The sequence below is a fragment of the Aphelocoma coerulescens genome, chromosome 2 (assembly GCF_041296385.1).
Source record: "Aphelocoma coerulescens isolate FSJ_1873_10779 chromosome 2, UR_Acoe_1.0, whole genome shotgun sequence".
Taxonomy (NCBI): domain Eukaryota; kingdom Metazoa; phylum Chordata; class Aves; order Passeriformes; family Corvidae; genus Aphelocoma; species Aphelocoma coerulescens.
The window spans coordinates 157,063,760-157,090,257 of record NC_091015.1 but is presented as its reverse complement, the minus strand read 5'-3'; the positions used below and the strand labels follow the sequence as shown (position 1 = coordinate 157,090,257).

Here is a 26,498-nt window from a genome sequence, read left to right as displayed (position 1 = left end):
TAAGTGCCTAACCCCAGGCACACTCGGTGATCAGCTGCCACAGGGAGACGACCCTTCCCTGCACGGGAGTCGGGAGCAGCGCCCGCCGAGCAGGAAGCTCCGCTCTCCCAGGCCCTCTCGCCGCCTCACCCGGTCGGGGGCCGGTCGGGGGCAGGCCGGGCAGCCCGGTCAGTCCCGCACGGAGGGACACGGCCCCGCACTCGTCCCGCAGCCGCTCCCGCGCTGCCCTCGCCCGCAGAGGGATGGGGCCGACGGGGACAGCCACCCTCGCCAGCGGCTGGTGCTCACCTCGTCCCCGAGGTCTGAGAGTGCGACTGTGCCGGGGGCGGTCCCACGACGCCCTCCCGGCGGTAGAGGCAGGAGGGCGGTAGCGGCGGGCACTAGGGCAAGCGGAATCGCCTCATCAGCCGGCGCCGTCATGTGATGGGAGGGCTCTGCGACGTCGTAGGGAGCGCCGCCGCCTCCCTTCCATCCTTCCCACCCTCCTTCCATACTTCTCTGCCCGTCGCCGTCCCCGCCGCAGGCGCTGCCGGGGCAGGGTGAGCGCGCTGGGCCGGGCGGGCACCGGCGGGAGCCGCTGAGGGAGCGAGGCCGCCTGGGTGCAAACCGTGAGTTCGGCGGTGGCGGAGCGGGGCGGGACGGGACCGGACCGAACCGGACCGCACCGGACCGGACCGACTGGGGTTTGGAGCCCGTCCGGCCGTAGCCGGTCTGGGGCACGCTGAGGAGCAGAGCCTGCGACGGCACTGAGGACCTGGGAGGGCTCCGGGCGCTCGTCCTGGGTCAGAACTGTTTTGAGCTCAGTGTCATCTTAAGTTTATCGCAGCGGTTCGGAAGGTTTTTGGTGAAAAGTCAAGCCCGGTCAAAACTTCCCATAAATGTTTCTGAAGCACGGGCGCTTGTTTTTGGTGCTGCACGCAGTAACCCCCAGGAAACGAAACGTATGAATGAATAAAACTGACCAGGAAGTGCAACGACAGCGTGGAAGCTCGTCTTTCAGAAAAAAAAAAAAAAAAAAAAAAAAAAAAAAAAAAAAACTCGTTTCCATTTGCTATGAAAGTTTTCCTTATTGTTAAATGCGATTATAGTCACTTTGGTTGTATTTTTAAAGTGGCTCTTAAAAACACATTTTGTGAAGTGGTTTTGTTTTTCTTGCGCCCGTCTCTTTGTATGGTCACAACTGCTTCCGTATTTGGGACTGTCATTCTTCAATAGTGTTAGTGTTCTTCAGCTTTCTTGGTATAAAAGATCACACTTCCCCTGCCTGCTCACACAGGTCACTTCTCAAATGCAGAGTATTTGCTGAAAATGAATTCAGTGCATTTCTTTCATTTTACAAAGCTGTGGATAATTTAGATTTCATAAATTGAGAGATTGGAGAGTATGCTTAAACATCCACAAATTAAACTATCAAAAACATGAATACAAACCAGTCTAAATGTGTGCGTGTTTGTTTTTACAGGTTATTAATGGCGCAGTTGGTTTCTTCATCAAGCTTTCTGCTTCCAGTAACCTGAAGAGTAACGATTATAATCAGATTGCAGGACTTCTGCTGCTCTGTCACATGCAGCTCCACAATGGTGGATTTTCTGGCTGAAAACAATCTCTGTGGTCAGGCAATTCTTCGGATTGTTTCCTGTGGAAATGCCATCACTGCAGAACTTCTGAGACTTTCCGAATTTATTCCTGGTGTTTTCAGGCTAAAGGACAAGGCTGATCAACAGAAGTACGGGGATATCATATTTGATTTCAGTTATTTTAAGGTAAATCCTTTTATTGTTAAACTTCTCCTTAAAGCACTGCTGTCCCACGTGAGGATGCTTCGGGTAGTGAAACAGTCATTCCTGACTGTTGTGTTTATTAATACTACATCTTCCACAATGTATGATGAGTCATCTGGCCTGTGAACTTTGATAGATACTGATTATATAAAACATGAGTATTGGATTGTGGGGTGGTAATAGTAGTAGTAGTAATAGTAGTAGTAATTCCTGCAGGACCACTAATTTATCCTTCCACCAGCAGGTTCTGAGCCTGCGTGGTTGGTTGAGCAGTGCCATGGGCAGTATGCCCATCTTTCTTCTGTTAATCTGCAGCTTATTCTTTGCAGCCATGAAAACTGCTTTCTCTTCTCCTGTCTGACAGTGCTGTGATTGTTTTTTTACTGAGCTTGTCACGTGCACTAAATAAATAAATAAATAAGTCAAGGAGACGTATCCATGGAAAGCCCTTATTTCCCTTTCAAAATTAAGCTTGCAGTACCAGGTTCCCTCTGTCATTTTCCAGCATGATTAAAAAGGAACTACAGAGACTATCTAAATCTGATTTTATTTGGATTGTACAATACAAGAAATGGTAATAATAAAACAAGGGAGAGACTTCTAAAATTTAATTCAATTTAATTGTAGTAAGAGTTGTAAATTTCAGGCGCTAACTGTGAGCCTTGGGTACTGAAAATCCTGAGCACAAATGATTTCACAGTTACCTTTAGATCTAAGTGTTTGGTAGAAGTCTTTTTTTTTACACAAATAAGTTAAAAATTTAAAAGCAGGTGGCTGTAATTGGTGAGAAATACAATAATCCTTAAAGCTGTAGTATTTTTGAATGTTAAGAAAACATAACAGTGTGCTGTTTTTCAAAGTTAAAATCCAAAAAAATCCATAGAAGTCATACTTATAAAGCACAGATTAGGGAGCTTACAGATATTTTTACTGCAAATGCACTTTTTCTATATTCACAATTCTCAGACTTACTTAAAGAGGAGAGATTTGAGATTTTAAAAGATTGTTTGCTTTGTGCATTTGCACTTCATAGGCAGTCTAGGGCTTGTTTTTATCCTTTGTTTTATGTAGGCATTTTGCACAAAAAGAGAAGCAGAAGGCCATTTATAAAAACTCAGAAATTGTCAGCTTTTGAAAAACAGGTATTTTCAATTAAATGTTAATGATACTTTCAATTAAACTGTAGCAATATTTTCATTTAGATGGTGTTGATAAGACCAAATGGTGGTTATGAGAAATACAACAGTGGTAAAGTGTTAGAAAAGTTGTACTATTGCTTTAAGGAAGTCAAGTTCTTCATCCCAAGTCTATTTCCCCCATGATTGTTAATGACAAAGTTTCTGCATTAATTCAGGGGACAAGTGCTGAGCTAGATGCAGAGTCTGTGGAAAAAACAGGTGTAATATTTTCAAGCAGTTTGAATGTATGAGAAGGTACTAAGCTTTGTGCGCATTCAGTGTTATGGTTTCTACCTGACAAATCAATCAGATGAAATGTGTAAAGGAAAAAATTCCATCAGGGAGATAGTTAACACTACAAAAAGCACGCAATGCCTTCAGATGTATTGGGGCTTTACTGCAAGCATTGGCCATTCTTTTCCTTTGGTTACATTGGATAAATCATATTTTAAATTATTGCAGATCGTAACAGTGTGTAAAACTCATCTTTATGGAATCAATTTTTAACCATAAAGTAGGTTGGAAAGCTGCAGATCCTTGTTTTGGTAAGAAATGTTAACTCTGGTTTGCACACGGGTTGTTGTACATGTTGTGTCCTACTGAAGAGAAGTCAAGTAGAGATTGAAGCCAAGTACTGTCTCTAAAGATGAGTTTCTTTTTTCAGGGGCCTGAGACATGTGAAGGCAAACTGGAAGCCAAGCCCGAGTTACTGGATTTAGATGAAGAATTTCGTGAAAACAACATTGAAATTTTGACGAGGTTTTATTTAGCTTTTCAGAGTGTACATAAATACATTGTAGATTTAAACAGGTATGGTATTTTAAATATGTATGGATTTTTGAAGATGAGATTACTGGTATTTGTATTATTGATGAAAAGCTTTTTCTATAGAGACCCACTGTGGAAGCATATTCATGTGCACCAGGAAACCTGGATTGCTGGAGTGAACACTAACTTTAACAGTTCCCTACCAGCTTCATATATGGCTTGAAAACATTTTACCTCTCTACCTCATTTCCTCAATTGTAAACTTGAGTTAGTTTTTCTTTATCTTGGAGATTGTCCTGAAGATTTTTTTTAATAAAAGGAGAATCCATATTATTAAGCTAATATATTTGTGGTCTTGCAAAACAGAATATCATATAAGGTTCTTTTTATTTAACTTCCATTGGCATTATTTTCCTGAACTTAATTTTTCGGTGGAGTTGCCATATTGTCAAGTTCACTGCTCTGACCTGTAAAAAAAAAAATGAAAGGTTCATGAAATTCTCTAACAAAAAGTTCCTGAGAATCTTAAACATGAGAATTGGTTCTATTATTGATGTTATATTAAAAGATTAAATGCTTGATATTACTTATTAACAAGTAATGTTGCTGGAAAATCCTTTAATAGGAATAAATCTCATGTTACTTAAGGTGAACATACTCTATTTCTAGCTCTACCTTCCAAACTAAGGTGGAGATCAATTTATGGTGTTCCCAGGAGATAATTTGAGGTAACTTGAAAATATTTAGTAACATTTAGTTTTACTAATTTAAGTTTTACTAAATTACTGCATGGCAGCCTTCCCAGGCTGTTATCCATCCATGACAAGATAAAGAGGATGTGCTGTAAGCTACCAGGTATCCGTCAGTGTCTTTAACGTTACACCATCAGGATACGGAAGGAGACTTTTGCCAACTGGTTGGCACTAGCTAGGGATTTCAGTCTCTCATTTTATAGTAGAGTCTCTCTTCTTCTCTGTCTGAAAAACTCCATGCTGCTTGTACTAGGGAAATGTTCAGATGCATCTATGGACTTTGAGAGAAAACTGAACAATTGAGTTCTGAGGGTATACGGTTTGAGAGCAAAACAGTCAATGACCAAACTTTTTGTCATGATCCTAGATACTTAGATGACCTCAATGAAGGAATTTACATTCAGCAAACATTAGAAACAGTCCTCCTTAATGAAGATGGAAAACAGCTTCTAGTAAGTATTGGCTAGTTTTGTAATAGTAGAAAATTAACCCACTCAGTAAGTGCCAAATTAGACAAAAATTTAAGTTTACCAAACACATGGAAGTGCTGTGACTCACTTCAAGGAGGAAAAAGAGCAAAAATCCTCAGCCTGCCATTTTTCATGTTGTGTTGACTACATAGTTGAAATTGGGTTAGTTTGCCAATACGTGTTTTTCTTTAAATGTTGCTACAAAATCATGTTTATGTTATTTTCTTTCTTCATTCTTTCTCTTTCCAAACAGTGTGAAGCCCTGTATTTATATGGGGTCATGCTACTGGTCATTGACCAGAAGATTGAAGGAGAAGTCAGAGAAAGAATGTTGGTTTCCTACTACAGATACAGGTAGTGGATATAGGTGTGCAGAAGCACTCAAGGCTGAGAAGATACAACATGCAGTATATTCAGTAACCTAGGTTATTCTATTAAGATAAATGGAAATATTGTCACCTTTTGCTGACTTTATATGGATAATTGAGCAGAGCTCTCTGAATATCCTAAGAACTTTTTGCTTTAGCTGTGTTTGCAGATTCAGCTGCAAAATGAGCACCAGGTTTTTCATTCTGTTACAACAGACATTTTAAGTCCATAAGTAAACTTCCAGCTAAAGCTTTTAGGCTGCAAGTGCCAGCTATGAAAGTGTCACAACTTCCCAAATGTTCAAGGAAACTTTCTGAAAAGTCCTGACTATCTGGGTGACAAATGTATTGCAGGTCAGATTTCTTGTAGTTACAGTGCTTGATTAGGTACAATCAGTTACAAGTTTTACAGGCTAGGTTGACAGCATCAGGGTATAACAGCTGGGGTCTTAAAGGGTATCAGTGTAAATCATTCCACACATATAAAATGCTGCTTTGACTGTGTTTATGCCTCCCTGTATATAATGAGAGATTCTTTAATTCTGGAATGCAGAAGTGAATTGACAAGGGGAATTCAGAAATGCTGAGGAAAAAAAATGAAAATTAAAAAAAAGAAAAGGAACAAATTCCTCTCTGAATATAAAGCTCCTTTCTGTTCCTGAGTTTAATTTTCTGTTTGCGCTTTGTCTGCTTATCTGGAATTTCAGTATGGACATTTATCAGTGTCCTATAACATGATGACCATTATATTAAAGGAATAAACAATCAAAAATCTCCTAGACTTTAGTATTTGTTTATTTTCTTGTGCGTAGGGCGTGGTTACACGGGGTGGGAAAAAAGGGAATTATTAGGTCATATAGCTCATATTATTGTTCCTTTTTTTTGTAAAACAGTGCAGCCCGATCCTCTGCTGATTCCAATTTAGATGATATTTGTAAATTGCTTCGAAGCACTGGATACTCGAGCCAACCTGGAGCTAAAAGACCTCCAAACTACCCCGAGAGTTACTTCAGCAGGGTTCCCATTAGTGAAACATTCATTAGCATGGTTATTGGCCGCTTACGGTCAGATGACATTTACAACCAGGTAAGTAACCCTGAGATGAAAGAGGGCTCTAAAGGGGAATATCAAAATTATTCTCAGGGTAATTACTTAATCATGAAGCTCTGAAAAAAATAAATGACAGAGGTTGTAAGGACTCTTGAGATCAGCTAGTCCGACCCCCTGGCACAAGCAGGGTCAGTTGGAGCAGGTTGCGCTGGGCTTCATCCTGTTGGATTTGGGAGTATCTCCGGAGGTACAAACCACAGAACCTCTCAGGGCAATTTGCTGCAGTGCTTGGGCGGCCTTGCAGTAAAAACCAACATTTTTGATTAATGTCTTATGATGGCCATGTCTTATTGACATGTCTTATTTGACTCATTTATGGCATAGTAAAATCTTATTGTAACCTGTTAAGTAACAGATATCTACAAAGTCAACTTTTACATTCTGGAAATGCATCTGGTAAATATGCTGCATGTGTAAGCATGTCCAGCTTACCTAAATATGCTTCTTGCCTCATTGTATCTATACACTGCACTCTTTAATGTGGCCCATGATATTTTCAGGGGGTTTAGGATGCGCTGTGTTATGTTCAGCGTTGTTTTGTTACTTTTTCTAGGTTTCAGCGTATCCATTACCAGAACACCGCAGCACCGCCCTGGCTACACAGGCTGCTATGCTCTATGTGATACTGTATTTTGACCCTTCTATTCTTCACACTCAACAAGCAAAAATGAGAGAGATAGTGGATAAATACTTTCCAGATAATTGGGTAAAAATTAATTCTGTTTTAAAACTGTTCCCTGGTTTTAATGTTATAGGAACAATTTAAATTATTGTTACAGTATGTGTTATGGAAAAATAATAATAACCTAAAACTAGAAGAGATTCTTCTCTGTGGAAATTTTACTTTGTTCAGAGTGAAGCAGTCAGAGTCAAATGCTCTGGATAAGCATGGAAGGCTGTCCTTTGAAAGAGTAATTTATCATCTTAAGTGCTTTAATCAACTATGCTCTAATACCATCAAGATAAAGTGAGTGCCAGAAAAATGTGTGATGAAAGGCATTTTAGGCATCTTCTAGTTCAGCCTTCGCCTCAAAGCAGGGCTGACTTCAAAGCTAAATCAGGCTGCTCAGGCTTTGCCCAGTTAGTTTTGGAAACATCTAACATGAAGACTCTACAGCCTCTGTGGACACCTGTGGCTGTGCTTTATCACTCCCATGGTGAAGAATTTCTCCCTTCTGTACCACTGGAAATTCCTTTGTTACAGCTGTGCAACATTTGTGGCTGTTGCTTCTTGTCTTTTCACTGTGCACCTCTGAGATGGGTTTGGCTCTGTCCTAGTCATAACTTCCCTTTAGGTAGTGGAAGACCACAGTCAGATCCCTTGGTCATCTTTCTTCCAGCTTAAGCAAACCGCACTCTTAGCGTACTAAGAGTGTGTTAGTGGCCTCCTGTTCACTTCATTCCAGTTTGTACATGCCTGTCTCATACTGAGGAGCCCAAATCTGGACCCATTACACTCAATGAGACCTCATGAGAGCTGAATAGAAGGAAGATTCACTTCCCTCAGTCTGCTGGCTGCAGTCGGGCATAGCCCAGTGTCTGATTACTCTTTTTTGTCATAAGGCTGCATGTCTGATTCATGTTTGGTTTTTCCAGCAGGACACTTAGGTCCTTTTCTGCAGAATTGTGACATTCCCCAGATTGTGTTGTTGCAGGATTTGGGTTTGTCCCAAGTACAGGACTTTGTATTTGTCATTTCTGACCTTCATGTGGTTTCAGCTGGTGAATTCTACCAGCATGTCAAGAATGCTGTAGAGGACAGTCTTGCTCCCCAACAAATCATCCCACACTGATGTTATTTGAAAACTTGTTTAAGGATTAACTCGGTGCTATTGTCCAAATAACTTAGAAGCTAAAGCTGTCGCTACGTGTGATTCTATAGACTTTTTCAGATGTAGTGATTAAAATGGAACTACTACATGTTTCAGTACTGAGTTTTAGGATTTCCATTCAGAATCACTAGTCTGCAAAAACCTGCTACTGAAATAGGCTGGCATATAAGAATAGAGTCCCTAGGTCGTCTAAATCAAAGGGAATCAGACTTAACAAAGAAACTGTATATTAATTTGTGTATCTCTGTTGGTGCCAAGTTGTATTCTGCTGTATCATAAGTGGAACAGTGAAGCAGGGAGGGAGGAAACTGCAAGAGCTGGCTATTTCAGTAGACATTAGAATCACTCTGTTTCTGGAGAACTACAAGCTTATTTTTAGAAATGAGAACTTGACATTGTGAATTTTTGATCATGCCAGCATTTTTATTAACTTGAGTTCATAGTACAGTTTGATATTTTTAGACAACACCTATCTTCTTTTGGTCAGATGTGGATGAGTTAGCTGCATCAAATACAAAATACTCAACTCCTAGGCTGATTTCAAATTATTCTTAGCAGTTGAAGTGTAGCCTTTTGAGGAACTGTCATCTACAGGAAATAATGAGCTTCACTTCAACAATATGAGAGAGATCTTCATATCAGCAGACCCGGGTCCCATTTGCCTTTACTTGACACTGCCAGAAGAGCTCAAAGGCTGACTGTGTTCCCCTCGATGTGATCAGGCCTGGATCAAGGAATATTGGAGCATCAGTGTGACAAAGCTCATAATCCCACAGCTCTGTACATCCTTTATCTGTCAGTAAACCAAGTCTTCCATTTTTAATCAATTATCTTACAAATAAGATAATTGTTACTTAATCATGATTCTATATTTTTAATCATGCCTAAACTTGTGCTAGGGGTCTGAAATCAGTTTCTCTTTGCTCCTTAAAAATCACACTATGTAGTCATAATTTCTGTGTCACTGTGAAAGATGCATTACAATTCAATTTGGTCCTTTGGGCATCCTAATATTAAGATGAATTAATCTGATTTTTCCCACCCTATCATAGTTTTTTTCCCCAGTTGCTTGTATCAATCTTCTTCAGAGCATCATGGAAATGAAAAATAAGTCATAAGTTTATGGAAAAAAATAGAGTATCATATATAGTGACTGAACGAACTGTCATCTTGTTTTCAGAACTGTGCTTCTAATTAATTGGGTGTCTTTTATTTCAAAGTCTTCTTGATTTCCAAAGGTGGTACACCAAAAAGTACCACTACCAAAAAAGTTCAGTTATCTCTTATTTATACCCACAGCATATCCCTTTCTGTCATATTGTTAAATGAAAACTTTGTATTTTTCTTAATAATGACATAAATGCAACTTCTTGTTTTCTGCTTCCAATTTTAGGTCATTAGCATTTACATGGGAATCACTGTAAATCTGGCAGAAGCATGGGAACCCTACAAAGCTGCTAAAACTGCCCTCAACTATACACTGGATCTTTCAAATGTCAAAGAGCAGGTACATAAGCCACCATTAAGTATTTTTAGCAAGATGCAAGATGTGTGGGCATCTGAAGTACATTATATGACATCAATAATGCTTGGGTCTTTTCTTCTTGCATACAGCATCTGTACTGTATTGTCTGGCAAGCTTCGGGAATATGAGTAGAAATTTTTCCTTCATCTTTAGGGAAGAAGTTCACCATGTAGAACTGACATTTAATTCATAATAAGTATCTCCATTCTGTGATAGATTTTTGTTGTTGTTCTTTCCCATTAGGCAATAAAGTATTAGTACCACTTTTTAGGAATAATTCCTAGCGAGTACATAAGTGAATATATAGAAAGGCTGCAAGTCTGCATTTTTGAAACATTATGCTTCCTGTGTAGGCTCTTTACTTTAAAGTTTATCTTGCATCCTTTGTCGTGCAGTTGCAGTGTATAATATTGCGTGCTAGTAATGATAATAAATTTTATAGAACTTTTGATCTGTGTGCCCTCTAAGCTCTAGGGAATACGGTGTATTCTATTTGAGGCAAGGATTTTATTGATGCAGGCTTTGTGTGTTTTAAGGCCAGTAGGTACGCTGCAGTCACCGAGCGAGTGCACACGCAGGTGCAGCAGTTCCTCAAGGAGGGCTGTCTGAGGGAAGAGCTGGTGCTGGACAATATTCCCAAGCTGCTGAATTGCCTGCGAGACTGCAACGTGGCAATCCGCTGGCTGATGCTGCACACTGCAGACACAAGTAAGACTTCATGCTACACTCACTGCTGAGTGTAGGACTGTCAGCCCTCCTCTACAGGGGCTTCATTTTGGGGCCTGGGGGAAGTTCAGTTCTGCTGCTGTTGAAGTCAGCAGTTTCCTCTACTGTTTGCAGGAAATTGTTGAGGTGTTGTTTTGCAAATAGTCTCCTAAAGCCTTGTCTGAAACAGCACATGCATTTCCTCAGTTCTTGTGAGCCAAACACAGGTATAAAAATTAGTAGGAGAAGTCACTATCTTGTTGAATAATATTCCTCAGAAAATCATAATTCTGAAAGTTTTACCTAGCTCCAAAAAGAAAGCAGTAGCCACCTTCTTAAAATCTTAATAATTAACAGGTTGAAACTAAGGTTTTTGTTATGTTGAACTGAAATTCAAATGAAACTGTTGAGTAATGTCTCTGATGTGAGTTTGGTTGTGTGAACTTGTTGGGGAATAGAATTACTGGGATCAATAAAAGAACTGTGCAAGCTATTGCGCTGGAGGTTTTTAGGCTTGTGTGTGTGTGTGAGAGACATTTTCCGTGGGAAAGTCCCTGTGTGAAACTAGACAGTTTCAGCCTGAGAAATTTCAGGGAGTAAAAGAACTTGCAGGTGTGATATCTGGGAGTGAGACGAGGGAGGCAAGCACAAAATTCTTTTGATCATAACAAGACTGTGGAAAACTGCCAATGTAGTCCAATTATGTAGAAAGAGAAATGTGTCTTGATAAGCTTTAAGCCACTTAGGAGCTAACAAGCTGGTATGCTATATAAGTGCCTTTAGACTGCTAATAAAGCAGAGTGCATTTTTCAACCATATTGGTTTGGCTTCTGTTTTTCTCGCTTCCCCCTCCGGGGATCCGGGCTCCCCGTCCCGCGCGGCTTCCAACATGAACTGACTTATTTAGCCATTCCCCTGTTCGAATGCTTGTGCTGTCTTTGAGGCTTCTTGATATGTGAGAGGGCTTCTGTTACACCTCCATTCACTTTACTAATGGTTTTAGAGATACTGATCTCTGGGCTTCTCAGTCAGATGGACTAAATTCATATTTAGTTTCAGAAGCCTGCAGAAGTTTTAAGAAGGCTGAAGCACCACAGAAACCTTAATTATATCCTATTATAAGGAGAGGTTGTTCCATGTAAATGGAAGACAGGTGGGGATTTACATATCAGAGCAAAATGTTGTTGCCTTCAAGCTATTAAAAAAAGAATGTATTTACAAAGATTGAAAAGCTTGGCCAAATTCTGTGTAACAGTGGGGAAATGTTGTCTTTCCATTTTCAGCTTGTGATCCAAATAACAAACGTCTCCGCCAGATAAAGGATCAAATTTTAACAGACTCAAGGTACAATTCCAGGATCCTTTTCCAGCTTCTTCTGGATACAGCTCAGTTTGAATTCATTTTAAAAGAGGTAATGTGCTGCTGACCAGAGTCTTCTAAGATCGCTAAACTGAAAAAGTCACTGGATGTTTTTATAAGTGACTAAAAATCAAAAAATCTGCATTGCTCTGTTCTATAAAATTCAGTAAGCTTCTGTCACTGTAAGTCCATGGCACCATCTGCATTTCTTAATATTTTTAATTTTGTTTTTAATATTCTGACTAGATCTTGAAGTAATGTAGTAATCACTAAGTCAGTTCCATCTGTTTTCAGTATTATTTCACCTCTTGTGCCTCCTTGCCAGCTTTGTAAACCACATGCTTTGGGTTTCAATAGATGTTCAAGCAGATGCTGTCAGAAAAACAAGCTAAATGGGAGAACTATAAAAAAGAGGGATCTGAAAGGATGACTGAGCTTGCTGATGTCTTCTCAGGAGTTAAACCTCTTACTAGAGTGGAGAAAAACGGTAATTATTAAAAACTGTACTGTGGGGGGGGGGAAAGTGATTTCAATTTATATTTCTAAAGTGATACCAAAAGAAAATACATGAATATAATAGTGATAATATAAAAACAATTTTCATGTCCCTCAGCTGCCAAAGAGGTCTCTTTAACTCTTGTCTTGTTTAGGTTTTCATCACATATTCCATATGCAAGCAATATTTAGGTACCTAATATTTAGATGGCCCTATTTTTAAAAGTATTTTTCATTCCTTTATTTGGATATGCCAGCTAAAACTATAAAACGCCAGTTCACTTTTCTGTGTATTATGGAGTTCACGTTACCATGTTCTATGTACAAAGGAGTGAGAAGATCATGCCCATTAAATTTAGGGAGGGTTTAACCTCTTCCCTTATTCTTTCCCTGGTTGTAACCTGGATTTGAATTGTATCAGCATCTTTTCAAACCTTCTCTCACTTCTCTACACTGAATGGTATTCTGTGAGTTCTCCAAGGACTTAAAAATCAAATCTGTACTTCTTTTCAAATTCCTTGCTCTTGTTTTTGAAACTTTTTATTTCTTGAACTGGCATAAAAATAAGATTTTTTTAATGCCCATTGATGTTGGTAAGTGTTTTTAATGTTGTGTGTGAAATTTACCCGAGCATTTGCCACTTTACAAGTGTACACGTTGAAAGACTAGAAATGTACCGGTGAAATAACAACTTGTAAAATAATCTCCTACATGTATAGCTTGTTTGTTTCTTTTAACTAGCAAGTTCCCTGTATTTTTGCTGCCTATCATACATGCAGAGATTTCAATAAATTTTTCTTATTCTTTCATAGAAAATCTCCAGGCTTGGTTCAGAGAAATCTCCAAGCAAATAATGTCTCTGAACTACGAGGATTCCACTGCAGCAGGCAGAAAAACTGTGCAGCTAATACAGGCTTTGGAAGAGGTATGGCAAAGACATTTTGAGATATATGACCTTGTCCTTCTGGAACAACAGCATTTTTTTGCACATGCACTGACTTCTAATAGTAGATATACAAGACAGATCTGCATTTTAACAGTTGTTTAAGTCTATTGGATATTTGCAGTTACATATCTACAGTAAGCAGAAGTTTCATATAGACCTTGGTATTGTAAAATAAGGGATATAGTATGAAAGGTCATGCCCCCTGTACCTGAGGGTTTGTAGGTTTTTTCAAATTAATTAATCCAGTATTTAACTGTATTTGGCAACATTACTCATTTTTTAGAAATTGTGAAAATAAATTCATTTGAAGCTAGAAAGGGTGATTTGAAAGGCAAAATAAAAATATCTGTATTTTTTCTATTCTATTTCTTCTATTTCCAGGATATAAAAGAGTACTCAGAATGATGTTTCACAGTACACCTCCTTGAGTAACTTTTTGAAATTTATTTTTAATACACTCCATAACAGGCCAGGATTTAAGTGTCTTACTGCTGCTAACATCCTAAAGTAATATGTCAATTTACTGATTCTGTTTGTATTGCTGCCCTTAAGATAAATAGAAAACAACAAAAAAAAGAATCCCTTTATAGGTTTTGTTTGTTTGTTTTTAAAATACAGGTCCAAGAGTTTCACCAGCTGGAAAGTAACCTGCAAGTTTGCCAGTTTCTCGCTGACACACGCAAATTTCTCCATCAGATGATCCGAACTATCAATATTAAAGAAGAGGTCTTGATCACCATTCAGATAGTTGGTGATCTTTCTTATGCTTGGCAATTAATTGACAGGTATGTTACCAGGATCTTTTTCTTCCAGTCAGTCACCATTTGCAAAACTTGTGGGAAATAACATGCATAAATGTTGTTAAGACTATAAACTTTCCAATTTAAAACAGTCTTGAAGCTCAGTTCTGTGAATTGTTTAGTATACTGGGCTCGCATCAGCTTGAATAGGAATTAACATCCATCCTTCTCAGGTTGTTAACCGCAGGTGAAGTGATAGTGTAACTTTTCATTGTCTATCCCGTTCTAACTACAACAGCTTTGTTAACCTCCTGTCTCCAGCCTTTAGTCTCATTAAGTGTTCTCCAAAATATGGAGTTCATTTTTCAACCAAAAACAAACAAGGAAAGACTAATGCTCGAGAACTCTGTGTCCGGGGTGGGATTTTGCTGAGCTGCTACTTCATTACCGTGGTGTTAACACTCCCTGATGCCTCTTCTTTTGCCCCACCTACCCTTATCATATAGGGTTTTTCTAACCAGTATCTCTTCAGAGCAAAATCCTCCTTCAGTGAAGTCTGTCAGTGATCTCCTGATCTCCGTTTCCACATTACACTGGTGCTGTTGACATACAATTAAACAGTTGAAAATAAAGAGTTTCAGGGGAAGAAGCTGATTTGTTTTGTTTGTTTCCTATCCCAGCTTTACGTCTATTATGCAGGACAGCATAAGAGTCAGTCCATCTATGGTAACTAAACTCAGAGCCACTTTCCTAAAGGTAAGTATGAACAACAGTGAATGTACTTGAACACTGCAGGTCAATCCAAGTAGTTTGTTAAAAAGGCCTTAAGGCTCTGATATCACAGGAGAATCAAGACTTCCTTTTACCAGCATTTTCTATGCCCAGGTTTTTTTAGACAATATTGAATTAGCTCAAGGTTCATTTTAAGGAAAATAAAATCAAGTTATGCATGGAGTTTTTTATGCAACAATTATATTGCTGCTGTTAGGTAAATAAGTCTTATCATCCAGCCTCCACTCATTACAGCTATTTTCTGGAGACTTTGGTGCAGAGATGGGATCCTCTGCATATGGATCAGAACAGGCTGAAGGAATTTAAAAAGTTATGTTGGCTGTGCCTGTTGTCATCTTGAAGCTCTGGCAGCAAATAAAAATATTTTCTGTAGAAATAAGAATGAGAATTAGCATGAGTGAGAATGTAAAATTACAACTGAAATATCCCATGCAGTTGTTAAGATTTTAACAATCTTACCGAAGGTAGCCTTATGTACTGTTGGAGTTTTTGACCTTTAACAATTTTTTTTCTCTTGGAAAGCCTGATACAGCACTGCTCCATAGGAAGAATCCAGTACTTTGGGTTGTAGGATAAGAACCTGAGCAAGAGAATTCAAGCATATAATTTATATCAGAAAAAACACCATGGAGTTAAAATGTTAACTTTATTTCTAGCTTGCTTCTGCTCTTGATTTGCCACTTCTCCGTATCAATCAAGCGAACAGTCCCGACCTTCTCAGTGTGTCCCAGTATTACTCTGGCGAGTTGGTTTCCTATGTGAGAAAGGTGGGTGCTTAAAAGGCGTAATTGCCTTTTTCTCTAATTACCTTTTCTTAATTGAGGATTATTTTTTTAATGAGAATATACTGACTGTGTGTGTATCTTCTGTCATTTAAAAAGGTTCTACAGATCATTCCAGAAAGCATGTTTACATCTCTTCTCAAAATCATAAAGCTTCAGACTCACGATATTATTGAAGTGCCTACTCGCCTTGATAAGGATAAGCTACGAGATTATGCTCAGCTTGGACCACGATATGAGGTGCCGTTTAAACAGGAAATTCTGAAAAAGCAAACCTTATAGGTGGCAAACTTTAACCTAAGTTTAAATCTATACAGCTCCATAGAGTTATATTTTAACAGTGAAGTTGGATTTGTTGGCTAAAAGTTAACGTTGACTGGTGGTGTTGTGAGCATACTTGGGTTTCATGAGGACAGATGAGTAACTTCTGCGCTTCTGTTTGTAGAAGTTTAAACTTCTGATCTTGTAGAGAAGGGGAGGAAAACCAAATAAATTTATAAAGGAGCATGAAGATATTTTTATTTATTGGAGGGGATGAAGCCCTGAAAACGTGAGTCTGAAATGGAGCCCTCCACATTTGGCCATTCTTGTTCCAAATGGAGAAGGTTAAAGACTGAATAAGCCAGCAGGGTTAAGCTTTTTGCTGCCCTCAAATGAGGAGAGGATGGAGGCACATTGATGTGATCAGATAAAGCTGCTGTTGCTCATTTTGTCTGTGGTTGTTTTGCTGTACTGTTACCGGTCTGGAAGAGCGAGCAGAATTGCTACAGTTTATTATCAGTAGAGGAAGATGAAACGCAAAAACCTGAGTAGATCAGTAAGTCTTTCTCACAAAGAATCTGATAATCACTTAAGATGCCAGCTTTTCTCTGGAGATTTTGCGAAAGTGCTCACTTGTTAGGTGTTTTCTGCAAACAAGCTGTGATTTCTGATTAAGCTGATGTTCAGACCTGAACATTTACATTTAGACTCCACCATGAGACTTTGTGAAGTCAGTCTGGCTTGTGGGTAGAAGTAGAGGAGGAGGCAGTGTTCAGTAATGTTTTGAGGAGATAAAGGGAAAAAACCTTTTACTAAAGCTTTTCACTTCTGATTTCTGTTGAACTGTAGGTCTGAACAGTGTCTTCTCTATTCTGTATTGTAATCATCTGAAAGGCAAAGACTGGCTTGTCTGAACTCTGAGCATAATAATAATAATTGTACAACTTAAAGTGAATGTGCTACTGTATTACATCAGTGGAAATACTGAGGTGGACTCATTGTGGCAGCAGGCTTTATTATGGAATAACTACTGTGAGCTGTGTCTCCAGCCTGCTCAAAGGTATCAGCTGAGACTTTTGTCCATGATGTTTTGTGCACACAAGACATAGCTGGTCTTCCCTTCCATAATCCCTCTGAAGCCTCTGAGAGGTACCTGTTCTTTCCTACTGCTAACTCACTTATCTGACTAAAAGAAAGGTAATTATTTTGCTATAAGTAAATCCAGAGCAGTATCTAAAGTTGAAAGTGTATCAGTGCAAATTACTTTAATCTAAAACAGGAAGCTACCACTGGGAAATATGGATACCTTTTTAGAGAAATTATTTCCATCTATTGAATCACTTCAGTGAATTGTGCTTTTCTATTACAGGTTGCCAAGCTAACCCATGCAATTTCAATCTTCACTGAAGGTATTCTCATGATGAAAACGACTTTAGTTGGTATCATCAAGGTAATGATCCATTATTTCAATAGGAAAAAGTCGTGGGGTGGCAATTAGCACTTTAGCACAATATGTGAGACCTCGAGGAAAGATAAGAAAATATAAGTTTGCATACAAATTTTCAAACAGTGATGCCTAAATTGGCAGACAGGTAAGAACTGTATTTTTTAAAGGTTCTTAAGAAACCACAGTCCCGGTTCTAAATGGATTCATCCACCATAGTTGGTGTTCTCTGGGGGTTTTTCCTGATGGAAAGCTTCTCTGAAGAGCTGTTTCTTCCATTGGTATAAACTGCCCTGCCTACATTAAGGCTACATTTATACATCTTGGAGAACCAGAAGCAAATATTTTTGAAGATACACTCCCTAATGCATACTGGCTTAGAATTGTGCAACATTCTCAGTGGATGGTGAGCAAAGGTTGAATATAGGAACTACAAACCTTTGCCATTCAACTTAAAGAAATCATTTATTCTGTAGCAGAAGTGTATGAATTTTTATTCTTTGGACAAGTTCTGATGGTTAAGTGTATCTGTTAACAGTGCTTCCTATTTATCAAAAGTGTTTAATATCTTTCTTGGTACAAAGTAAATCCTTTATATTTTTTATACCTTTCTGACTTTAAGGGAAAGATGTTTCTTCTATTTAGGTGGACCCAAAACAGTTACTGGAGGATGGAATAAGGAAGGAGCTGGTAAAACGGGTGGCCCTGGCTCTTCACAGAGGCCTCATCTTTAACCCTAGAGCCAAGGTGTGTAAGAATTTGATTTGGTTTTAATTTTTTATGTATCTTGGGTGTGTAGGGACCTCTTTTATTATAATGCCTTTTAGAAAATAATTTGTGCTTTTCTGTGCAGATTTCCTTATTGTAAAAGAGTATACATTTTGAATTTTGGAAGGTTATTTGGAGTGCCTTATTTGATGTTCAAATGAGTTTTGTTTGTTTGTCTTTTAACATAAAATTAAGAAACATATTTTTGTCCTGTTCCAAACAGTCCTGTCAATTCCGAATTCACGGTTCTGCCTTTGTCTGTGATGACTGACAGGTCACATAAGCCAAGTAAACATAGATAAGCAATGATAAAATACGAGTGACTCCTTGTTTTGATCCTGTCCAGATTGTTGAATATCCCAGATCAATCAATAGTATGACTGAAGGCAAAAACAAATACTAGAAGTGGGAGGAAAAAATATTTAGTAAGAATTACTTCAGATACCAAATGTTGATAGATTTCTCAGTGCTTTTCAGATCTGGCTGGACCATAGTAAAATGCTCTAGAGGTTGTTCTGTAAAGGTATTTAGAAGCCTTTTACATTTTCTTTGAATTCTACGTGTTCATAGTTTTGGTTTTATCTTTTTGTTGTTCTTTATCTCCAGCCAAGCGAACTTATGCCCAAACTGAAAGAAATGGCAGCTACAATGGATGGGTTCCATAGATCATTTGAATATATCCAGGATTACGTCAACATATATGGTTTAAAAATTTGGCAAGAGGAAGTGTCTCGTATTATTAACTACAACGTGGAACAGGAGTGCAATAACTTCTTAAGAACAAAGGTGCTACTCAGACCCAAAAACAACAAAAAACTTGATAAATGTCTTTATATTTGGCTGTTAGAGCCTGTGAATGATGGAGCTGTGTACCCATTGTTCCTACCATTGTGACTTCGACTGAATGTGCTAACTACTGTGTAAAACATCTGCCCCCAGCTTATTCTGAAATATTTCAGCATCCCCCGTGCATTAGTTGTACATAAGAAGAGAAAAGCACCCCAACCAGAATATTTTAAATATCCTTTTGTAATAAGATTCATTCTTCTCTTTGCTTTATTCTGGTTTTATAGTGTTCTGCTATGTGTAATTTACAATATTGTGTTACAGTGTACTCCTTTTAAATCAAACAAAAGGAAAATTTCTAAGCTAATTAAAAAGTTGTAATGGGAGCACTGCAAATTACTCTAAAACTTATTTTTCAGATTCAAGACTGGCAAAGTATATACCAGTCTACTCATATTCCTATACCAAAATTCACACCTGTGGATGAATCCGTAACATTTATTGGTCGGCTTTGCAGAGAAATCCTGAGGATCACAGACCCAAAGTAAGTAGTGTGTGTCACAAGCACCATGCACTGGATAGCTCCAATTCCACCATACACAAACCAAAATACGAGTGATAGTTTTTCCTTAGCTGTCATATCTTTATATAAAACCAGATATACCCAGTCCATCCTGTACGTTTTAAATATTAGTCTAGAAAAGTTGTGATTTTAGTCTAAGAAGGAAAACAGTGTTAAATAAATGGAGGAGAGAGAAATCAGGGAAGGGTGACAGAACTGTGGTGGAAAGAGGAATAACTAAACATCACCTGAGATACTTGGAGAGTCTTTCTCATCTGTCTGATAAAGGTAACTCATTACTGAGAGTATCACAGGAACTGTCTGCAGCTTATTCTGAAGTAGTTGCATATTTTTTCCTCAGAATCACGTGTTACATTGACCAGATGAATACCTGGTATGATACCAAAACTCACCAAGAAGTAACCAATAGTCGTCTCTTCTCAGAGATCCAAGATACTTTGGGTATCTTTGGTCTCAATGGCTTAGACAGGCTGCTGTGTTTCATGATTGTGAAGGAGCTGCAGGTAATTTTTAAACTTAAGTTTCTCTAGGCTACAATGCTTTTATTGTTTAATAATTTTTAGTAAAATAAAAAAACTGTTAATTACTGAAATGGTAAACTGAAATCAAAACTATTTGAAAACTGGGTGTTCAGCCCCAAAAGGAAAAATTTCAGTTACAAATAAAATCAGGAGAGTTGGTGCCCATAAGTAAATGGTGCTGTGTAATTCCAGGTTGTGTGTTATGGGATGCTTTCTGAAGGTGTACACAGTGTGTGTACTTAAAAGTTGATCTCAGGTCAACTTCTATTTTTCTGACTAGACATCAACAAAGACTAGATTGAGTCTACCATGGTATAAGTAAGGTGTCAATTCTATGTAATGGCTGGTTCCCTAATGCCTCTATGTGAAACCAAGTTGTTTTGTTTCCTGAGAAGAGCCTAGTTCTAGCCTGGTGAAAGATTTTAAGGAAAATAATTATCAATGAAAACAATTCTTCCTGAAAAATTGAATTAATAGTTGTCCATAGTAGGTATTAGATACTGACAAGGGGGATCTTTTAATTGTCCTAACATCGATTAGCATAACTCCAAAAAGTGAAACTACAGAATTCCTCAACTCTTCATCTATGGAAATAGTCTTTTCCTGCTGTTAAAAAATGTGACTCCTGTGCCATCAAAATTAATCATAGAGTGCATGTGTGGTAATTTTACTTATTATTTCTTTATTTTATTAGAATTTCCTCAGTATGTTTCAGAAAAATATATTGCGTGACAGGACAGTACAGGATACCTTAAAAGCACTTATGAATGCTGTCAGTCCCCTCAAAGGAATCATAGGTACGTGCTTACTGGTTAAGATGGAAGAAAGCAATTGTCTTTGTACACTTGCATTTATTTCTCTTCTTACATGTTCTTTTTTTAATGCCTCACCCTTCTTCTTTTCTCAGCAAATTCAAACAAGGTTTATTCCACAGCAATTGCAAAAACACAGAAGATCTGGACAGCTTATTTGGACTCCATAATGAAGGTGGGTTCATGTGACTTACTGTTACTCAGAATTCACTCGAGGCTCTTTGGTTATACTGGCCCCTCAGTTCAGGAGGGACATGGACGTGCTGGAGCATGTCCAGAGAAGGGCAGCAGAGCTGATGCAGGGTTTAGAGGGTAAGTCCTGTGAGGAGCAGCTGAGGGGGCTGGGGGTGTTTAGTCTGGAGAAGAGGAGGCTCAGGGGGGAACCTTACAACTCTCTACAACTTCCTGGAGGGAGACTGTAGCCAGGTGGGGGTTGGCCTCTTCTCCCAGGCAACCAGTGACAGGACAAGAGGACATGGCCTCAAACTGTGCCAGGGGAGGTTCAGGTTGGACATTAGGAGGAATTTCTTTATAGAAAAGTTTGTTAAGCATTGCAACAGGCTGCCCAGGGAAGTGGAGTCACTGTCCCTGGAGGTGTTTAAGGACAGACTGGACATGGCACTCAGTGCCAAGGTGGTGGTCAGTCATTGGTTGGACTCAGTGATCTCAGAGGTCTTTTCTTAATGATTCTGTGATTCTGTGATACTTTATTCATTTTATTTTACAGTGTTGTATTATACTGACTTGGAATTGTGTAGCATCACAAGTAAAGCAGGCCTCGGTTTGCAAGACCTCCTGAGCCTCATTTGTGTGAGCACCTCACACTCCACAAAGTGCTTAGCACTGAGATTCATAAGAAATAGTTCACCAAAACCAGAGTCTGGCACTAGAGATCTGATCTGGGCAGGCTAAGTTAGTGTTCAGTATCAGGAACTATTGAGACTCCTCACAGTGCCTTGTGACCACGATATCCCCAAGGATAAAGTTTGGAGCAGTAGCATTTCCCAGACTTGCCTTGTTCCCACAGAAGGCATTGTACTGTGCTGAAGATTTAAACAATCTGTCCCACTAACATGGCTCTTTATCTTGTCTCTGTAATGATATATTGGGACCAGCATTTTTCAGAGTGCTGTGAATGTTGGTTTGTTACTGGAGTGAAGAGTAAAGACCAGGGAAGGGGAAGGTTGACTACAATGAGCCTCTGATGTTTTTCCCTCCTGCCATGCTGACCCTAAGATTTACAGAGAGGTGGGAACCAGAGTACAGGCATTGTCACCAGTGTAAAAAAAAGTAACAGGGATTTTTATACCTGTTAACCCTTTTTGTGCCCTTTTCACATGGCCTGTACCTGGTACCGGGAACTGTGTGTAAACCTCAAGCCCTGTGGCTTACATCTGTGCTCTGAGTGCACTGTGCAGCTGGGGTCAGTCTTTGACTTCACTCTTCCTTCATTGCATTCAGTTTAACACACCACCCTTTTTGTGTTTGTTTCAACAGGTTGGTCAGATGCAGATTTTAAGACGACAGATTACCAATGAATTAAATTATTCCTGCAGGTTTGACTCCAAGCATTTGGCTGCTGCTTTGGAAAATCTCAATAAGTAAGAAGCAAATTGTGCTGAAGAGTTGCGTGTATGACTGTGATGTAATTGTTATCAGCTCAGCAATCCTTAAAATCTAAATTACAGCAAAATGTGGAGTCTGATTGCATGGAGGTTTTTGTTGATCGGTATTTGACTTTTAACCCAAGAAAAACATTAAAAATAAATACTTGGCAAGTAATTAGTTTAAAGATGCAGTTTCTAATAGCATTTGGTTATATCTAGTTTTGAAGTCATACTTAGATGAGAAGAAGAAGCAGAATATGTGTCGTTCTGATTTTGAATCAAATACAATGTTTGTAAAAAGACTCCAGAAAAGGTGTTTTACTCTTGATTGTAACCATTTACAGGTTTTGTATCTCTGAAATTTTTACATTAATAAGACTTGTGGCATCATGTAAGGCTTATCTGGGGATAATTTAAAAAATTGTTTAATATAATAAATGTATTTTCCTTTTAGAGCAATATTGGCTGACATTGAAGCACATTATCAGAACCCATCATTACCTTATCCTAAAGAAGACAACACTCTTCTGTATGAAATCACAGCTTATCTGGAAGCTGCTGGCATTCACAATCCATTAAATAAGGTCAGGCATACAATCTGGTGCTTGGTGCAGTTTGCTTTTTTCTATTTTTTTATTAACTGAGGAAAAAAAATGTAGAAGTCCTGTACTACTCTTTTTTTTTGTTTCCCTTCAGATCTACATAACAACAAAACGTCTGCCATATTTTCCCACTGTCAACTTCCTATTCCTCATTTCCCAGTTTCCCAAACTTCAGTACAACAGAAATTTAGGTAATGTGTAAGTTGCTGTTTGTCTGAATCTAATTAAAACCTATGTGAAATTATGTGTAGAGAAGATAGTAAAATTACCTGCATAGAAAATACAGAGTTCCTAACTTTAGTCCATCACGTTCAGACAGTTTTGTTATACTATTTAGGCCAAATGCAATGGGGTGGGAAGCAGAATCCAAACCCCTGTGTTTCTCATTCTATCCTGTGCCTCAGTTAGTATCATTAAGCCATTTGCCATGAAAGACATGTAGTTGTTATGTTAGGTTTGAATTTTCATTTGTGGGCAAGCAGAAGGAGAGACAGAGCAAAAAAATCATGAAAAGTATATTACATAAGTTAGTCTGTGCTATAAGAATATGTTCTGTTTTATAAACCTGTGTTGTTTTGGGTTTTTTTCTGTGCAGGAGTGCTGTGCAAGCGGCCAGCTGATCAAATTGACTGGCTTCCTTTGGTTCTGGGGCTCCTTACTCTTTTGAAACAGTTTCACTCAAGATATACAGAACAGTTTTTGGCTCTGATTGGTCAGTTTATTCGTTCAACGATGGAGCAGTGCACAAGGTATCCATGTTTTACTTTTTACCCAAGTATCACCTGTAGTAGTATTATCACTGCTTTGTCAGTATTTTTTTTCTAGCTGAGTATCAGTGACATTGGCAGACTTTCAGTACTTGAAGGGACCTTATAAAAAAGATGGAGAGAGTCTCTTTATGTGGGCTGACAGGGACAGAAAAAGGGAAAATGATTTTAAACTAAAAGAGGGGAGATTGAGAATAATGTTAGGAGGAAATTCTTTCCCATGAGGGTGGTGAGGCACTGGAACAGGTTCACAGAGAACTTGTAGATGCTCCATGCCTGGAGGTGTTCAAGGCCAAGTAGGATGGGGCCATGAACACCCTGATCCAGTGGAAATTGTCCCTGCCCATGGCAGGGGCATTGGAACTAGATGATCTTTAAGGTCCCAAACTATTCTATGATTGCCTTACACAATAACAACAATATATTTTATTAAATACAAGATTAAAACACTATTTCTATTTGTAATGGAATCACATGGCACCTAGTAGAAATGGTGTTATTTGAAGGCTGGCATTTTCAGGTAATTTAATCCAAGTAACTAGTCAATTAGTAAGAGTGTGATCTCCATGGTGATTTAATTTTAGCCAGAAGATTCCAGAAATGCCTGCTGATGTAGTGGGTGCCCTCATGTTCCTGGAAGATTACATTCGCTACACCAAGTTACCAAGAAAGGTAAGAAAGAATTCCATGTCTCTAAATATGCCCCTAAACACCCCAACTATTTTCCCTGGAAAAAAGAACGGGGAATGTGTGGTCCCATTCTACTACAGCCAATGAAGGGATCTGGCCAGGGAGACACTGCCCACACCTTCCATTTGTACTACACTGGAGCCAACGTAATAAATAACAGGTCAGGGCCCTGCTGATGCAGAAGCAGCCCTGATTCATAGAGATCAGTCCCATTACTACAGGAATAAATAGATTAATACTAATAAAGAATTTCAGCTTTGTGCCAATTTCAAACAATTCTGTTAATCTTCAGTGTACTTGCTGGGGGCTGTTGGGAAGGAAAGAAATAAAACAGAAGTTCCAAGATGTTTCCAAGTAATACTAAACAGTATTCAAAACACAGGGCAAAAAGATAATTAACAAGTCTAAATTTTGGTGAAACATTGTATCCAGTCTTCACTTCTGCCAAAGCCTGATTTCCCAGGCAGCTTCCTTGTCTCACATGCAAGGGAAGTGCTAAAAGTCTGTGCTTGTAGAGAGACTTTATTTCAGGTTTAAATACAACTACATTTGAAGATGATCTATTATTTATACATAGTATTAAAAATAAGTCATAATCCTGTTTCCTATATATAGGCTGTACCTCAGTGGTCCTTGAAGAAGCCATTTCCCAACTAATGCTGACAAGAGAGAGAGATTCTTCCAGTCTCCTCTTCCCAGCCCACAGTGCAGTGTGGTAGGAGGTCCCTGTGTCAGTCCTGCCCCTGTAGCTGGTGCCTGTCCAGCTCCCACTCCAGCCTGGTGCTGTGTGGAGAAACAGCAGAGAGGGCAGCAGCATTCCTCCAGTCCTACACAGTCCTGTGCTCCTGGCACCTTGTCACAGCCCAGGCTGTGCTGTTCCTTCCTTGCTCTGTGCGCATCCAGGAACACATCCAGGAGCACATCCTCATGCCAGGGTGCCTCAGGTCAATGGTGTGTGTGCTTGAGTCATAGATCAGATATGCTTGTTAATGGATGAATGGACAACAAATGGATAATGCAAATGCCTAACTGTGCCTTCCTGTGTCCCTCAGGTTGTTGAAGCACACGTGCCAAGCTTCATTTTTGATGAATTCAGAACTGTTCTATGAATATGGAGAAGGATCAAGGCTTTTCTCCAAACCTGAAATGAGGAGTTGGGTCCTGAGGATGAGGCAACTACAGCTGTTCAGAACTATGTCTTTTCTGTGCTTCAAGGCAGTGCCTACAGCTGTCTGTGAAATGTAACCATCAGCACTAGTCTATATAACCCTTGTTTAAATCTTGGCATGATACGCAGCGTCTCCTCTAAACAGTGTACATTTTGTACTGAACATTATAAATGCTGCATGTAATTGTTTATGTATAAATCATTTAGGTTTTTTGTTCTGAAGAACTATTTGTGGAAGTTTGACTTTTGTATCAGAAATGAATAATGAAACTGGAAATAAAGGTGTTGGATAGTTTGCAAGGACTGTTGATTCCAAATACAATTTCCTTCTTAAAAGAACCATGAGTGAGAATGCATACACAGGTTTGATGTCTCCCTTATTGTACTACAAACAGTTAGTTTAATTCTATAGAGGACATAATTAAATATTCACAGCTGAAAAGTCCTGTTAGGCTACCTAAAGGCACAAATATTAGTACAACTGTGACATGACTAATGTTGGGAACAAGCTGTTTAGTCACATAATTTTCACTCCTGGTATGTGTAATGTCCCAACCTTAAGGGGAAGGGAGCACCCAAGATTCGTAGGTGCTCGTGGTCAAAAGGAATGACAAAAGTCAGAGGGTCCACAAAACCTCACAAAGTTTTATTAGTAAATTATACACTTGGCTTGGAAATTGATATGTTAGTCCCTGACCTCCTACCTCAGCACACAGCAGTGGGGTTTGGATAAAGGGGTGGGGTGAAATGGGAGGGGTGGGGGGGGTGGATACAGAGATAGAGCTGGATTAAAGAGGGGGAGAGAGAAAGAAAGGAAGAAAGAAAAAGAGATCACCAGTCGTGACTCTAGCATGAGCCCAGCTGATGGGGTGTCCTTGGGAGCATG

The 26,498-nt window shown here is 39.0% G+C and overlaps 2 protein-coding genes across 4 annotated transcripts in view; one reads left to right on the top strand and one right to left on the bottom strand.

Annotated features, from left to right (window-relative positions):
• The window catches only part of NSMCE2 (NSE2 (MMS21) homolog, SMC5-SMC6 complex SUMO ligase), a 133,001-nt gene extending 132,509 nt beyond the window's left edge, over positions 1 to 492 (bottom strand). Inside the window, exon 1 of the mRNA XM_069005473.1 lies at positions 289 to 492. Coding sequence (XP_068861574.1) covers positions 289 to 492 — 204 coding nt within the window. The remainder of the gene's footprint in view (positions 1 to 288) is intronic.
• WASHC5 (WASH complex subunit 5) lies at positions 455 to 25,915 on the top strand. Of its 3 annotated transcripts, none has more exons than XM_069005472.1 (29): positions 455 to 539; positions 1,463 to 1,763; positions 3,624 to 3,769; positions 4,847 to 4,931; positions 5,203 to 5,303; positions 6,211 to 6,403; positions 6,981 to 7,133; positions 9,653 to 9,766; positions 10,321 to 10,492; positions 11,773 to 11,900; positions 12,206 to 12,335; positions 13,156 to 13,268; positions 13,908 to 14,074; positions 14,710 to 14,785; positions 15,478 to 15,588; positions 15,703 to 15,843; positions 17,234 to 17,314; positions 17,954 to 18,055; positions 18,683 to 18,862; positions 19,282 to 19,406; positions 19,786 to 19,948; positions 20,661 to 20,763; positions 20,874 to 20,953; positions 22,276 to 22,379; positions 22,840 to 22,969; positions 23,082 to 23,178; positions 23,583 to 23,736; positions 24,339 to 24,426; positions 25,497 to 25,915. In XM_069005472.1, exons 2-29 carry the CDS (start codon positions 1,578 to 1,580, stop codon positions 25,551 to 25,553), a joined length of 3,480 nt encoding a protein of 1,159 aa, XP_068861573.1. In that variant the 5' UTR covers positions 455 to 539; positions 1,463 to 1,577; the 3' UTR covers positions 25,554 to 25,915. The 3 variants fall into 3 exon arrangements, with proteins under 3 accessions (XP_068861573.1, XP_068861571.1, XP_068861572.1); XM_069005470.1 differs by having other exon boundaries at positions 521 to 608; XM_069005471.1 differs by lacking the exon at positions 455 to 539 and adding an exon at positions 650 to 782.
• Positions 25,916 to 26,498: the final 583 nt, after the last annotated feature.

Bases quoted from the DNA above. Each gene is read 5' to 3' on its own strand.
- WASHC5 (XM_069005472.1), top strand. From the start codon at position 1,578: ATGGTGGATTTTCTGGCTGAAAACAATCTCTGTGGTCAGGCAATTCTT. The intron at 7,134-9,652 runs GTAAAAATTAAT...TTCCAATTTTAG, and splicing joins AATACTTTCCAGATAATTGG to GTCATTAGCATTTACATGGG. The intron at 9,767-10,320 runs GTACATAAGCCA...GTGTGTTTTAAG, and splicing joins TTTCAAATGTCAAAGAGCAG to GCCAGTAGGTACGCTGCAGT.